The sequence below is a fragment of the Vombatus ursinus genome, unplaced genomic scaffold (assembly GCF_900497805.2).
Source record: "Vombatus ursinus unplaced genomic scaffold, bare-nosed wombat genome assembly UNPS02009205.1, whole genome shotgun sequence".
Taxonomy (NCBI): domain Eukaryota; kingdom Metazoa; phylum Chordata; class Mammalia; order Diprotodontia; family Vombatidae; genus Vombatus; species Vombatus ursinus.
In genome coordinates this window covers 26,078,720-26,095,452 of record NW_020948983.1, presented here as the reverse complement: position 1 = coordinate 26,095,452, position 16,733 = coordinate 26,078,720, and the positions used below count along the sequence as shown (strand labels likewise).

The 16,733-nt window shown below is 39.7% G+C and overlaps 1 protein-coding gene across 1 annotated transcript in view; it reads left to right on the top strand.

The window, feature by feature from the left end:
• The window catches only part of ARNT2 (aryl hydrocarbon receptor nuclear translocator 2), a 265,547-nt gene that overhangs the window by 244,808 nt on the left and 4,006 nt on the right, over nucleotides 1-16,733 (top strand). The window contains exons 15-17 of the mRNA XM_027851908.1: nucleotides 3,880-3,979; nucleotides 8,293-8,431; nucleotides 9,628-9,793. Coding sequence (XP_027707709.1) covers nucleotides 3,880-3,979; nucleotides 8,293-8,431; nucleotides 9,628-9,793 — 405 coding nt within the window. The remainder of the gene's footprint in view (nucleotides 1-3,879; nucleotides 3,980-8,292; nucleotides 8,432-9,627; nucleotides 9,794-16,733) is intronic.

Sequence of the window (16,733 nt, the reverse complement as noted above, 5' to 3'; positions counted from 1 at the left end):
TAGTAGTAGTAGTAGTAGTAGTAGTAGTAGTAGTAGTAGTAGTAGTAGAAGAATATTTATAAAGTGCTTAGCATAGTGCCTGGCACATAGTAGGTCCTATATAAATGTTAACTAGAAGTAGTAGTAGTTGCAGTAGTAGTAGTGGTCATAGTAGTAGTAGTAAAACATTTATCTTTTAGCATAAAGATATATAAATGTACATATAGCACATTTAAGGTTTTCAAAGTGCTTTACATGTTATCTCATCTTCACAGCAACTCTATGAGATAAATGCTATTATTATCTTCATTTTACAGATGAGAAAACTGAAGCTCAGAGGTTATAACTTATTTGTAAAAGTGAGGTGTTGAACTTCACAATCTCTGAAATCTTTTTTAGCTCTAGATAATAGTAGAGATTTAGAAGTAAAAAGGACCGTAGTTCAACCCCTCATTTTACAAATGAAGAAACTGAGGCACACAGAGAGAGGTTAAGTGACTTTCCCAAGTGATTCCAGGTAAATTGGAGAGTTTAAGACCAGAGAGCCCCAATATGCAAAGTTTTTTGGATGGGAAATAGGAGAAATGAGGCCTTGGCATTTCTACTAATATGTGAAAATGTATCTATTTGATCTTCAGACACTTTTTTTTCTTTTGCAATGACCCTGGAATTAGAAGAACCAGATTCAAGGGCCAATTCTTCACTAATTTGAACTGACCAAAAGTCATTTAACCTTTCTGAGCCTCACCTTTCCTAATCTGTAAAATGAGGATAATATATGCAGTACCCACCTCAAGGAGTTGTTCTTAGGAAAACTCCTTTTTTTTTTTTGGCTAGGCAATGGGGTTAAGTGACTTGTCCAGAGTCACACAGCTAATGTTATGTGTCTGAGGCCGGATTTGAATTCAGGTCCTCCTGAATCCAGGGCCGGTGCTCTATCCACTGCGCCACCTAGCTGCCCTTAGGAAAACTCTTAAAGCACTTTATAAATATGGATTTACTGTTATTGCACCCAGAGTTTCAGGTCTTTTATTCTCACAAACTAAATTCTCAAAGGATAAAACCAAGTTGTATTTGTTAAGGATTACATATTGATATTAAGTGCCATATTAAGTGGAATTATCAAATTATAATGCTAGAAAAATAAGTAGCAATTATTTATAACACTTTAGGGGTTACAAAGCACTTTATAACTATCTCATTTGATCCCCACAACAACCCTGGGAGGTAGATGCTTTTATTATCCCCATTTTACAGATGAAGAAACTGAAGAAGGCATTAAGTGAAGTGACTTACCCAAGGTCGCACAGCTAGTAAGTATCTAAGGCTGGATTTGAACTCAGGTCTTCCTGACTTCAGGTCCAGAATGCTATTCACTGAGCCATATAGGTCAATTTATCCAGTCCTCTGTTTCAACAACAATTCAATAAACATGTATTAAGCTTCTATTATGTGGTAGGTACTGGGGATACCAAGAAGAAATGAAAGAGGTGATCCAGCCCTCTTAGAGGCTGCAACCTAAACGATTATATCTAACCCATCTGGCTTTGTTAGCTGTCCATCTGGCTTGTAACATTTTCTAGGAAAGTTACTCTCTAGCCTCCACTGATAGCTCAGCATGGAATCACAGAGGTCCACTATTGCTTATTCATGACACATAGACCTGAGGGATTGTCCGCATGGGCCATAGCTACCTGAGATTTGAGGCGGAGAAAGTTTTTTCTGGGTTTGGATCAGTCAGAGATTTAGAAATGAGAATTAAGAGGTCCAAAGAAGTGCTCTCAACTGTTCTGAAGGGAGAGCCAAAATCCCTATCCAGTCATTTCAATCCTGTCTCACTCTTTGTGAACCCATTTGGGATTTTCTTGGCAAAGATCCTGGAGTGATTTTGGCGTTTCCTTCTCCAGTTCATTTTACAGATGAGGAAACTGAGGCAAACAGAGTGAAGCGACTTGCACAGGGTCACACAGCTAGTAAGTATCTGAGTCCAGATTTGAACTCAGGTCTTCCTGACTTCAGGCCCAACACTATCCACTGTGCCATCCCTACCCCACCAGAATTTAGTACCCTAGAATTGAGAGCCAGGAGGGGCCTAAGAGATCATTTAGTTAAGCCTCCTCATTTTCTACATGGAGAAATGTAGAACCACAGAGGTTAAGTGATTTGGCCAATGCTACCCAGGTGGTAAGTAGCAGTGATAACATTCAAACTTCAGGGACATCCCAAAGCAAACTCATTCTTGGAACAGCAAGCACAAGAGTGAGCCGAGGTCCCCCGAGGCATCTGGAGCCACTGTGCTTCATGATCCATGGGACCATCTAGGGAGACTCAGTTTCTAGAAATACCTTAGGGTTTGAGATATGGACCTGATGTTGAAACACCATCATCCACAGATATACCAAACCACTCAGTAGTAAGAAGGGGGGAATAAAATAGCACCGTGTTTGCCCTGCTTTTCTCATCATGACATTTGGCTTTTTTCTCAATTTTTTTCCTTACAACTAATTTAAATCCCTGCCCCTACAATAGGCAAATTTTCCTTGGTTCTTGTTTCAGTTGAGACTGTCAAGAACCTCCCTTTTCTATATAAGGTTGTTGCTGCATTTAAATAAAACTATTAATGATCCTTATCCTTATATTTCTTTTCCTTTCTCTGGGCAGATTTGATTATGTACCTATATGTAGGATTATTTCATCTATGCAGGAATTCTCTAACACTGAGTGGCAGCTAGGTGGCACAGTGGATAGAGCACCAGGCCTGGAGTCAGAAAAACTCATCTTCCTGAGTTCAAATCTGGCCTTAGACACTTACTAGCTGTGTGACCCTGGGCAAGTCACTTAACCCTGTTTGCCTCAGTTTCCTCATCTGTAAAATGTGTTGGAGAAGGAAATGGGAAACTACTCCAGTGTCTTTGCCAAGAAAACCCAAATGGGGTCATGAAGAGTCAGAAACAACTGAATACCTAACACTGAACTGTGACCTATAACAGTTTCTTTAGTGGGGAAAAAAAATCATCCTGCTGTGGCCAGTCTGGTGATGAGCCTTTCCAAACTTAACTGTGCTGGTCCTCCCTCATTATTCAGTGCTGGCCCCAAAACAAAACCTTTCCTGTCTAGTGGGACCTCATACTACAATGCCATAGACTTAAAAAAAATAATAGTAAAACCCACTTTCATGCCATAGTGAGGCATTGGGTTAGGACTTTGGTGGAGATTGAATAGTACATGCCAGATTTTTAGTCATGGGAACTAGATTCAAATCCAAGGCACTGTGTCACCTTGGGCAAAGTCAAGTCACCTCGCTATGCATCAGTTTCCTGATCTGTTAAATGAAGGGATCGAACAAGGTGACCTTGAATGCTGTTTCTAGTTCTAAATCTATGTACCTGTGATCATATGTAATGAAGGGAAGTAGGATGTAAAGACAAAAAAGCAACAGATTGAGACAGTCCTCAGTTATGGTACCCTCAGATCAACTCTTCCCGTCTCTACCACTGGTCGAGTGCCTGCAGAGTGCAAAGCCCTGTACTAAATGCTGTGAATGAAGACAGAGGGTACTATCCCTCTTATGGGGATTGTCTAGTCTGTCTTAGGAAGTAGAACACACACTCAATAACAGAATTGTGCATAGGAGTGTAAAGAGCGATGGCACCCCTGAGATACAGGAGTCAGGGAGCAGCTGGAAGAAGGGGAGGAAGATCTTGCATGGCCACATCCTAAAAAGCAGAGACAGCATCACGTGAAGATGGTCACCTCTCAGGCTAAGTACATCCTGTATATTCTTGATAGTGACATCTGCTATCAGTCCATCTCCATCCTCAGCTCTGAGGAGCTTCCTTACATACCAGGCAAGGGCTCATTTCATTGCTCTCCGGTAATAGTCTTCCCTGGTTTTCCTAGCGGAGAAAAAAATGATGGCTTCTGCCTCAGCAGCTGGGAACCAGCAGCTTTACTCACAAGGAAGCCCGTTCCAGCCAGGACACTCAGGAAAGGCATTCAGGTAAGAGGAAGAGCAGGGCTTTGGGTCAGAAGCCCATTTTTTCTTATAAATTTGGCCAGGCTTGCTAACTGGCCCAGAGGGACAGCAAGTGACTTCTTCTTGAGGTGGGTTTTATGTTTGCTTGCTCTTTTTTTTATTAATGCCTGTATTTCTGATGTTTGAATGCCAACAGGGATGTGGTAATTAGTGATTTACTTGTAGATATTTGGTGTTTTGCTTTGTTGTTCAGTCATTTCAGTCATGTCTGACTCTCCATGACCCTATTTGGGGTTTTCTTGGCAGAGATATTGGAATGGTTTGCCATTTCCTTCTCCAGCTCATTTTACAGCTAAGTAACTGAGGCAAGCAGTGACTTGCATAGGGTTCCATAGCTAGTAAGTGTCTGAGGCCAGATTTGAGCTCAGGAAGATGAGTCTTCTTGACTTTAGACCTGGCACTCTATCCACTGAGCCACCTAGGTGTTTGGTATTACTGAATCTTTTTCCTTCTGACTGAAAGCAGTTTGCAAAGAGGCTGAGCCATCAACTACTCTGGATAATGATGCAAGGAGGTCAATATTAGGCCTTGTTTTGCAGCTAATTATATGCTTCTGTGTATTCCATAGTTTGATACCATTCAAGACTGTAATTAGTGCCATCTTTTGGCAGAATCCATGACCTTGGAGAGGGACAAAACCAGAAATCCTGTGGGTAAACCTTATGAAATTACAGGTGTTAACATGCATCTCCAACTTCCCCTGAAGGTCTCCAGCTCACTTATTATTGCACCTTCTTTATCATCAACAAATATTTATTAAGAACCTGCAATTCACTGCTCAGTGGACTACAAAGCAGGATCACTGATCTCTGGGAGCTTACACACTAATTAAAGAAATAAAACATGCACCAAAAGAGATGAATAAAAAATGCAAGGTAACATCTTACTCACAATCTGTCTTCTAAACCTACCACTGAACTAAAACTGCTTTCTTCAAGGTTACCAGTGATCCCTTACTTGCCAAATCCAATGACCTTTTCTTGGTCACCAGCTTTCTAAATCATTCTAAAGAGTTTGACCCTTTGACTAACCACCATTCCCAGATACTCTTCCTCCATGGGTTTTTGTGACATTTCTCTCTCTTGGTTCTCCTAGCTATCCTCAGTCTCCTTTTCTGGATCATCATCCCTGTCCCACTCCCTATCCATGGGTATATCTCAGGAGTCTATCCGTGACATTTTTCTGTCCTCTGTCTATTCTCTCAGTAATTTCACCAGCTTCCAAATTTCATTTCATTCTATGCAAATGTCTCCTACATCTCCATATCTAACCTCCATCTCTCTCCTGAGCTCCAGACCCACTTAACCAACCACCTGCTAGATTTCTCCATCTAAATGTTCTATTGGCCACTCAATATATCCAAAACATAGCTCATTATCTTCCCCCCAAAATCCAACTATTGTTCCTAACTTTCCTGCTTCTATCAAGGGCACCACCATCCTTATAGGAGCTGAGATATGCTACATTAGAGTCATGCTTGGCTTTTACTGTCCTCCCTCTCTCACCCCAACTCCATCTGTCCAGTTGGCTAAGTCTTGCCAATTCCATTTCCACACCATATCTCATATCTATTCCCTTCTTTCCACTCACAGGGTCATTAATTGTGCTCAGGCTGTTATTACCTCTCCTTTGCACTGCCCGCATAGTCTCCATTCTAAAGCACAATTCTAATCATGTCACTCTCCTTCTCAAGAAACTTCAGTGGCTCCTTTCCACTGATAGAATAAAATACGAACTCCTCTTTTGGTGAAGGGCATTGAAAGCCTTCATTGTCTGAATCCAGTCTATCATTCTAGACTAGGAGTGGGCACCCTGTTGCAGCCATTAGAAATAAAATCTTACATAAATCTAGAGCTGGAAGAAGGAGAGTGACATGATTAGAATTGTGCTTTAGAAGAAACCTCAGAGGCCATCTAAGCAAATCCTTTTATTTTACGGAGGAAACAACTGAGGTTGAGGGAGATTGGGTATTTCCCCAAGGTCACAAAAGTAGTATTAGGAGTGAGATTTGAGACAGTTATCAATGAGGTGATGAAAGCCTAGATTGGGTCATGTTGGTAATGGCAATGGAAAAGAAGGGGTGACTATAAAAATCATTGTGAAATAAGCATCCAAGAGACTTGATGACTGACAGAATGAGGAGGTTAGAGAAAATGTTCAGTCTAACTGCCTGGCAAAAGAGTAGTATCCTTGACGGAAATAGGGAGGGCTAGATAGAAGAAAGCCTGGTTTGAAGGGAAAGACTGGTTTTAAACCTTTATCTTTCATTGCAATTGCCTCTTAGAAATACAGGCCTATTATCCTAGAGAATAGATATGAAAGCATTCTTCAAAAAGATGAAAGAATTATAGAGATGCATGGTAGCATTATATATCCGAGAAAACATGCTTTTGCTATAATACAGAGCACGTCTGTTCTTGGCTGAGTCTCTTCTGAACTAGGTATGTTGCAATAGAGCAACCAGAAACCAGAACTGGGTCAAAGAGAAACTTCCTCTGGACTCTTGACATTCCTCATTTCCTTTAGCAAATGGCTAATCTTTCTGTCCTGCATAAAAGAAAAAGGCAGCACTGGTTCTCCTCCCTGTGGTGATGGAAGAAGAAATGAATGAGAGTGAAACTGAAAGGCCCCAACCACACAGAGTCATGGTTTGGAGAATCTTTTTTCATTGGGCTTTCTTGCATTTAATAGAACAGTCACATAATGTGACAATACTGTCAGATTTACATTGTTGTTTTGTTTTTTTTTAATGTGGAAGGAAAGAATAGGAAGGGGTTTAGTAAATTTGATGCAGAATTAGCTAATTTGAATATTGGAATTATGCTTCACACTATTATCAGAAGGAAGCATTTTTAAATAATCAGTGCAAAAATGTTTATGTTTAGCAAGAAAGCTGGAAAGAATATCTAACTCCAACACCATCACCCTCTTTAGAGAGATAAATATTGATCCTAAGAAATAGTCTGGAAGGCATTCCTTAGCACAATTAATAAAATTATAATATTCAATTAAGTAGGTTATTATTAAGTAGTCATAATAATAGTTGACTTATTTAGCACTTTGTTTTGCAAAGCATTTCATATATATTATCTCATTGGCTCATTATGTCATTTATTATGAATCGATCAATGAAATCAACAAGCATTTGTAAGTGACTACTATATACCCAGCACTGTACTTGGGATACAAAGGCAAAAATGAAATATTCCCTGCCCTCACAGAACTTAAATTCAAAGAGAGAGACAACATGTATACAAATAAGTACATTTAGAACATACACAAAATAAATCCAGTGCTTTGCACAGTGCCTGGTACACAGTAAATGCTTAATAAATGTTTATTGGGTGACTTCAGGAACAAAAGAACTAAGTGTTTGGAAAAATCAAGGTGGTGGTAGAGCTTAGTCTTAAAGTAAATAAGAGATTCTCAGAGGAGAAAGTGAGGAGATAGTGCCTTCCATCATGGGGGACAGCCAGCACTAAATGGGGATATGAAACATGGGATGTGTTATATGAGAAATCCTATAGTAATAGCTGACATATATGTAGTGCTTACTGTGTGCCAGGCATTGTGCTAAGTGCTTTACAATTATTATTTCATTTGATACTTGCTATAACTCTGAAGGGTAGGTGCTAATAATACCTAATAATAATAGCTAACATTTATATGGCATTTACTATGTGCTAGGCACTGTGCTAAGTGCTCTACAATTATTATCTCATTTGATCCTCACAAAAACACTCAGAGGTAGGTGGTATTATTATCCCCATTTCACAAATGAGGAGACTGAGGCAAACAGAGGTTAAATAACTTGCCCATGGACACACAGCTATGTTCTAACATCATATTTGAACTCAGGTCTTTCTGCCTCCAGGCCCAGTGCTTTATCCAGAATATATATCTAGAGAGGAAACCAGTAGAAAAGGAGAAATTGAAGATGCCATATCAAGTCAACAAGCATTTATTAAGTACCTACTATATGCCCGGCACTTAATACAAAGAAAAGTGGAAGAGAAGTTCAGGTTCTCGAAAAGATCACACTGTAATGGATAAGCTTGGAACAAGGTGACTTAAGGGTTGGGTAAGGATAGAATTTGTGTCATCTTCCCCCCTTGGCACTCTGTGATCCAAAAAAAGAGAAAACAGATTCTGGATGTGATCAGACCTTGGGGAATGGTGTAATGGACTAGTCAGTTGATAGCTCTGAAATCATGTTACTGGCATTATTATTAGTCATGATATTTCCCTCACATGAGTTTTATTTTCTTCCTTTCTAGCTCTTCGGTAGTTCATGTACCTGGGGTCAATGATATCCAGTCCTCTTCTTCAACAGGTCAAAACATGACGCAAATTTCTCGTCAGATAAATCAGAGTCAAGTTGCCTGGACTGGGAGTCGTCCGCCATTTCCTGGACAGGTATGGTGATTCATAAGGAAACTGGTATGGTCAGCCAAGAGTCTGTATTCTCTGTAATTGACATTGTTCCTAAGGGTTGAATATGGTCTGACTCATTCCCTCTCCCTTTGAAACTTGGCCAGCTAGATTAGCATTATTAGTGATCGTGATATCTGTATTTTTCCCTTTAATGAAATCCAGAGTTAACCAATCAGAACATAGAATGCTTTTAATCCGATCACTTCTTTTCTCAAACTAAAGGCAACAATTTACGGCCTTATTTAAGTACTTTTCATCATCTGGTTACCTGCCATACTCTTTTTGGAGATTAGTTCCAATTCAGTATGTAGATTCTCAACACCATCATTTTTTTTTTTTTTTTTTTGTTACAGTACCTAAGGACAGCTACTGCTTTAACCTTCAGCAGCTATTCTGATGTTAGGCTATTTTGGAGAGTTTAAAGAAACAAGTCAGTACTACAGAAGCATTAGCATGCTGTGAACAAGTCTCTGCCCCTCAGTTTAGTCCTCTGTACCTTCTAGATGTAAAAATAGCTGTCTCTCTGGAGTATGAGGTGAGGGCCAATTAGCCCAGTTGATCTTTCTTACTGAAAAGTCTTCACCTCCTCCCTTAGATGACTGTGAGGATCTGTAAGTAATTATATTATTAACTGTTTTGAGGTCTTAGTAGGGAAAAAAAAGCACCAGTGTCACCACAACCAAGGTAAATATAATGTTAAAGCATTTACCCAAGCCATTTTTTTGAAATGGCTTCTTTACCTTCCTTTGGCCATGAAGAATTGTCCTAGTGTTACCATTCTTCTTTCAAAGTAGCAATAATAGGAAGCCAGTGAGACACTGAACAATAAAGGGGTCTGCTTCTACAACTAGCTGGGTGAAGCCTTTGTACTGCCTTGCTAGATATTAAATTGATTCTGTCCATCTGAGCTGGTGCCTCAAAAAAGCGTTCATTCTCCTTTGCTGCCTGGGCAGTGATAATGTTTAGATATTAACTGTCTCTTTCCTTAAATGCCTGTGGCAGTAAGTGCAGATCTCTGGATGTCAAAAATGTTTGAGGTTGGCAGAATTTGTGGAGCATTGCTCTATCAACGCTTGCATTACACCTGCTAGTCCCTAGTGATGTAGGTCTACCAGGAGGTATAAAATAAGGAGAACTTTGTGATGTTTTTGGTTTGTTTTCTTTGTGGGGTGGCTTAGCAAATCCCATCACAGTCCAGCAAGACTCAGTCTTCTCCTTTTGGGATCGGGACCAGCCACACCTACCCAGCTGACCCATCCTCCTACAGTCCTCTCTCCAGTCCAGCCACTTCTTCACCCAGTGGGAACGCCTACTCCAGCCTTGCGAACAGGACCTCGGGGTTTGGTAGGTTGGAAATGATTTGCTGTGAGGGGCCACAAAAGTAGAATCTTCTGAATATATTCTCACCAGTGCCTTTGCCCCTCTAATGCCAATGGTTTGTGGAATATTCCCTTCAAGTTTGGAAGAAGCTTCAAATGAGGCTACTTTTCAATCTTCAGTGTTATTTAGAAATTTGGTCTTGGGACTCCTGTCCTGGTAATTTGAGTTCTTCTCCTTTCAGGAGGTTGCAAAACGTCTCCCTATGTGATAGTGGGTTTTATTTAGAAGGGTCTCATAAGCAACTAACCGCCCATTCTGGTGCATTTCCCAGAGGCCCTTGCCACATAGATCACGTTTCATTTTAAAATAAATTTCCCCAATGTCTTTCCCAAGGGAAGACTTTTGCCTTTGCTGGCAGTGAGAAAGTAGGAAGGAATCAGTTAATTTGTTGGGTGAGAAGCTCAAAGTGATGCCCATGCTTCCTAAATACTATAGACACCTTCATGACAAGGCATTTATCCAATGAACCTATTATCCTAAAGGGAGAGGCAGTGTGGCATATAAGATAAAGTCAAGACCTGGGTTCAAGACACATATAGGCTATATGACCTCATAAGAGCAAGTCACTTAACATCTCAGTGCCCTGGGGAACTCTAAGACTCTAAGTTGCAGACTAGGTGCCGTTCTGCATCTGTGGAGGCAGTTTCCACACCAGGAGTCCCCTACACTAATGAATTGATGGGAAGCTATGGCATAAACTGTCAAAATCTGTCTGACATACAACTGCAAAAACTCTGAGCCCACGTCAGGCATTTGGACTTGATTTCATTGTCATCTGATTAAAAACACTCTAATTCCCTCAAGAGAAAATGTTTACTTATAGGTAGTAACCCCATTATTGCTTTTAACAGCACGATTCCATGTCATTGAGTACAGCATCTCTTGATGCTAATCCAAGACTGGCTGGTTTGTTTGGTTGGTTGGTTTTTACCCTCATGAATTCAGATGCTCATCCAACTATTAATCTTATTGCTTGTAATAGAAGACACATATGATTTCAATCCATTGGAGCATGTAGAACAAAACAAAACAACCCTCATCTTAATATGAAACTCAACAAAGTTTGGGTAAATAGCCTTGCCCCTCTGAAGAGGCTATAGGAATAGTGCCTCCCTAAGAATTTCAAGTATATCAGTCTGTGGTCATTTTTTAAGCTTGAATTCACATTACCAAATAGCTTGAATTCCAGAAGCCATCCTGTGCTAGCGATGGGAGTTGTTAATTAAATTTGCTTCTTTCCATAACTTTGCATATTTTTGCTTTAACACATGCTTGGACCCATCTTGGTTCACCATTTGTGGGGGGAAAAGGTCCATTGGGTAAGTGAAAAGTTTCGGGGACCATTATACAGGCTGCTAAAATGGAGGTTGACAAAGATTCAGTAGGCTTTCCTTGAAAGTTCAGAGGCAAAAGTGGGTGAGGCAGCTCTTGCATTTTATGCCAGGACTAGCTACAGTTTACTGCCTATTTGCACGTGGCAGGCCAAAAAGGAAGGTAAGGGGGCAGGACACTCACCCACTGTCTTGGGAGCTTTTTTTTTTTATATCTACCTGTTATCCTTTCATTGAATAAATGGCAAATAGCCAAATGGAAATGAAGAAAAAATGAATGTCAACTATAACTAGGCATATATGGGAGACAGAGCATGGGAAGCAATCTAGCACAGTAGATATGAAGCCAGGAAGATGTGATTTCAAGTCCTGACTCTGAGGCATGCTGTCTGAGTGACCTTGGGCAAGATCACTTGACCTCTCAATACCCAATGCAACATTTTAGGACTATAAGTAACAAAGAAGGTGCCAACCTATCCTGATAGAGGAAGTTCCTCACTAGGAACTCATACTATCAAAATCTGAGGTCAGTCCTTTTCCCTACCTCTATACACAAGCATACTCACAAGCACACTTAACACACACACACACACACACACAAAATAAGGCAGAGTTCAACAGGCAAATTCTTAATGCAACTCTCTTATAGGTATCAGACATTCTGAAAAACCATCAGTCCCTTTTTCAGGATGTCTTATATTTTATAATAAAAATGAGAAGCAGTACAATCTCTAAGTGCTTCTATTGATAAACAGCACTTACAACTACTCCCTACCCATGTATGATGTACATACACAATGTGTATCCATACTGACTGGGTTAACCACTGATAATTCTGAAGAAATGTGTAGGTCAACTATGGGACTGGTTGTAGGGTTGGCGAACCTACAGCCTAGAGGCCACATGTGGCCTTCTGGGTCCTTGGGTGCACGCTTTTGAATGAGTCCAAGTTTTGTAGAACAAATCCTCTTATTAAGGGGATTTGTTCTGTGAATTTTTGATTCAGTCAAAGGGCCACACTTGAGGACCGAGAGGGCCACATACAGCCTCGAGGCTGCAGGTTCCCCACCCCTGGTTCAGGTGATGAAGAATGCCATGGCCTACCAGCTTACACCCCTTAATAACCCACATTCAGTAGCAAATGACAAAGACTCCAAAAGGTACCAGAAACAAAAACTAAAGGGAGATGAAGATGGTTCACTTCTCTCTGACTAATAGCCATGCAGAATTTTCCTCTGGTTCAGTAAACCAAGGATGTTTTTCACATGACAGTTGCCCAAATGCCAGCTAGTTGGCAGTTAATGCGGTAAGTTAAAAGAAAAACAAAATGAACAGTCACTAGACCCCTTTGGAAAGTTTTTGTGGGGATGGTAAAAATCATACAATTAAGGGGAAGAGGACTTGACTTACAGTATCTTTGATTACTGAAATTGAAACTGGGTTTTTATAATGCTAATTTATTTCTCAGCCTTTTAAGAGTTAGCTCTGGGACTCTATAGGCAAATATCCCCTCTTAGTTCTAAGTCAGGCAATGTTGACGTAATATAAACTTTCATAGTGAAGCCTCCCAGCCAGGACCATTTTGTTTGAATACGAGATTTCTACAGAAACCTGGAACTATGCCAAATGGCCCATCCAACCCCCAAAGAACTAAATTTTCCCAGCTAGCTATTGGAATAAATCCATGGAAGAGTTTGCCATTGAAGCTAAGTCTAGAAAGAGTACCAAAGCCAAATGTGGGGCTAAATAATGTGAATAACTATCTGCAGAAATCCAATCAATTCTAAATAGCCTAAATATATAAAGTATAAATATCTTGGTGAATTATTTAACCAAAAGTAAAATAATAAACTATTTATACTTAATGGGTGTTTGGGGTCTGAGATGTGTGTGTGGAAGTGGGAGGGGATGTTATAAGACCTGTCTATTGATGCTAAATTTTTGAAGATAATCTTACATTTTTGGATATAACTCTTAGAAAGTTTCTGATCTTTATTATAAGCACAATTTCTTGCCACATGCCTACTATGAGTTTTATACCAAAGTGGTGTTTGTAGTTAATAGTGAGTGCTCACAGAGAGACAACAAGATATAGTGGATATAGATCTGGCCTGGGAATGTGGAAGACCTGGGCTCAAGTCCTAACTCTGACACGTATTGGCTTTGTGACCCTAGACAAGTCACAATTTCTCAATATTCCTATACCATTCTCTAGAACTCTAAGTTATAGAGCAAGGGCTGATCCTCATTGTTATAGGTACCCTATACCAATAAAAGGATAGGCCCACTCAAAAAAAAGTGAGTGGTGGCCCCTGCCCATCATCTCTCTGTTTTGTTATGCACTGCCACTGCTATTCCACACGGTGACCTCATCCAATTAGACGCCACCAGATGGGATCTCTGAGGGTGAACCTCAGAGATGTGAACCTTTTAAGAAAGCATTTTTTTTTAAATCTCTTTACCATTAGTGGTTGTCAGCAGGATTCCTGAATCAGCTGAATCTCTTGAAAGGGAAACTGTCAGCAAGGGTAAAGTTGCAGTGATTGATCCCAGATGAAAAAGGAGCATGCCATCCCTCTGCCTCAGCTCCCTGGGATACCGCAAGCCTCCTTCAGGATACATTTCTCTCCATGGGGGTTTATTCTTCCCACTGTCTGGTGGAGACACCCAAGATCTGGTATGTTGTTAGGAAATGGTGCTTGAAACTCCATTACAACTTCCAACTGTCTCTTTCCATTTTTGCTGATGGAGATGACGACTGATAATTCTTGGAGCCAAAATGGCAAGTCTGTGTTTTTTAAGCAGCTCTAGGATAGCTCGATTCTGATTCTGACATTCTGGTACCAGCCTAAGCCATCCAATCAAGGAAGGCTGCAGAGCTTCATGACAAGAAAGAAAGGAAACTAAAGAGAAGGGGTGAGATACAGACAAGACACCTTAAAAAATGAGAACTCATCTAATTAAAACCTTTAATTGGAATTTTTTTCTCCACTTGGTTTTTAGGAAGAGGCAAATTCTAAGAAAAAAGAACTGATATGAGGCATTTTCCCCCAAAAAAGTAAACTTACAGGGCACATTCACCTGAGCCTTTTATACTTTATCAGCAGAATTGTCAGGTGATAATTGAGTTTCAGAATAATGGCCCTGGACCACCTTATTATACTGCAGAATCAAAGATTATTTTTGCTCTTCCATACTTAATAATTTTTCAACAAGGATTAAAACCAAAAGGGGTTTCCTGCTTTACTAGGAGCTTGGAAGTCCTTTGTTGACCTTTAAGTGGTACATAAATGTTATTATTAATAACCAGAATACCCCATCCCCCCACTGGTTATAGTTAATTGAGATTTTGCTTATTTATACATGTAAACATATATGCATATGCATATGTGTATATATACATGTATACATTATATATGTTAATATATGTTGACATATACTTATGTGTTAGCATATATACACTTGCATGCAACAAAATCTCAATTAACTGTAGCTATGACCAGGTATAAAGCAATGAGGTATTCTGGCTAATAATAATAATAATTATGATAATATAGAACAAATATATATAACAAAATCTCAATTAACTATATATACATACATGTGTATGTACATACATACATACATATAACCATACATATTTCTGCAAAGATTTAAAAGAAGGGCATTTGGGACAGGAAAATGATGCTTTCCAGAAATACCATGAATGTTCTGGTTTAAGATAAAATTCTTAAGTATTTCTGATGACTGGTCATTTTGCTGATGTTCACACTCCCTCTACTGTCACAGAGTACAGCACCTCCAAAGTCTGAATAGACAGTCTTCTTGAATTGCTATTGCCAAAGAAAGTTCAACATCTGTAGCCATAGTCTAGTTGCAGGCTTGGTCTAGCAATAGCTTTGCAGCTAATGGTCACTAAATGTTAATGCACTTACAATCCCTGGGCACTTTATGGATATTTTTAATATTGTACTATTGTGAGATGTACTATCTGTATCTGACCCATCCTTGGTCTTGGAATGTCTGTCCCAGCATACCTAAATGACACCAAGTCTACACACATAGAAAGGGGAGGTACAAGTATTCATACCACTGCATAGATCTCATTAGACCGAATTCCCACTGCTTTGTATACATTTGCCTTGAATGTGAATTCTGTGTAACTCAAAGACCCAATTTGATTCTTCCTACTGAAAAACAGATCAGTAAAGATACAGGTTAGGGGAGCAGCTAGGTGGCGTAGTGGATAGAGCACCGGCCCTGGACTCAGGAGTACCTAGTTCAAATCTGGCCTCAGACACATAACACTCACTAGCTGTGTGACTCTGGGCAAGTCACTTAACCCCAATTGCCTAATTAAAAAAAAAAAGATACAGGTTAGGGCAACTGGGTGGCACAGTAAATAGAGCACTGGGCTTGGAATCAGGAAAACTCATCTTCATGAGTTCAGACCTGGCCTCAGACACTAGCTGTGTGACCTGGGCAAGTCACTTGCCTTAGTTCTTCATCTGTAAAATGCACTGGAGAAGAAAATGGCAAAGCACTCCAGTAGCTTTGGCAAGAAAATCCCAAATGGAGTCACAAAGAGTTGGACATGACTAAAACACCTGAACAACGAAGATACAGGTTGGGGCATCCAGAATTCTGGGAACATCTTCAAACTCCATAATAATGAAATGCTGTTTGCCATGGCATAACTCCATCCCACTAGCCAACAGCAACAGGGGAGCTGATTTTGCCATATTTAGTTCCTGATTAGTGGAAATAATGAACTCTGTGAAGTGTTCACATGTATTCAAATTCTCACTATTTCAAATTATAACTGTGTTAAATATGGTCACTGATTCCAGCCCAGTAGATAAATGCAGTGGGAATTCAAATAATAATTCTACTTCAGGATATTATTCACACTAAATGGTGTGCTTTATCTCCCCCTCCCCCAGTATGACCAGGCCTAATTGGGGGAGAATCAGAACCACGCCTTTCGAAATAATTTAGTTGTCTGAAAGAGTGAGCAAGGTTTATGGACATGAGATAGTATTGTGGGAAAAATCATTAACGCTTACCATACACTCTTTAGTGAAAATCACTTTGCATAAATGATGGTAAAGTTCTGTTGTATTAGGGCAAGTGAATGGCCATAAATTGGTCTAGATGAAGTATAGCCTCTCTTGATTTTTAGAATGCTTTTAGTAATCCATAAATACCAGTGATAGGCTAAGTAAGAAATCAAAAAAGTTCCTATAGTTAATGTTGGTTTATCAAAATATGATTGTGTATTTCTTTTTTCCTGAACATTTTCCATCCTTATCCAAAACTGACAATGTCCATGATTCAGATATTGTATACATTGCTTATTGACATCAATTGGAGCAATGCAATGGATGCATTTGGCTGATGTGTGCCTACAAAGAGACAGCCTAATGTCTAGAAACCATTATTATGATGTTTTGAACTGGGAGAAAAAAAGTCGTGATTCTTTTTGATGTAGTTGAAAGTTTGAAAATAAACTAACAGTTCCAGGTGGAATTTAAAAGAAAAAAAAGTTTACCTAAAATTTTTATTGTACTACT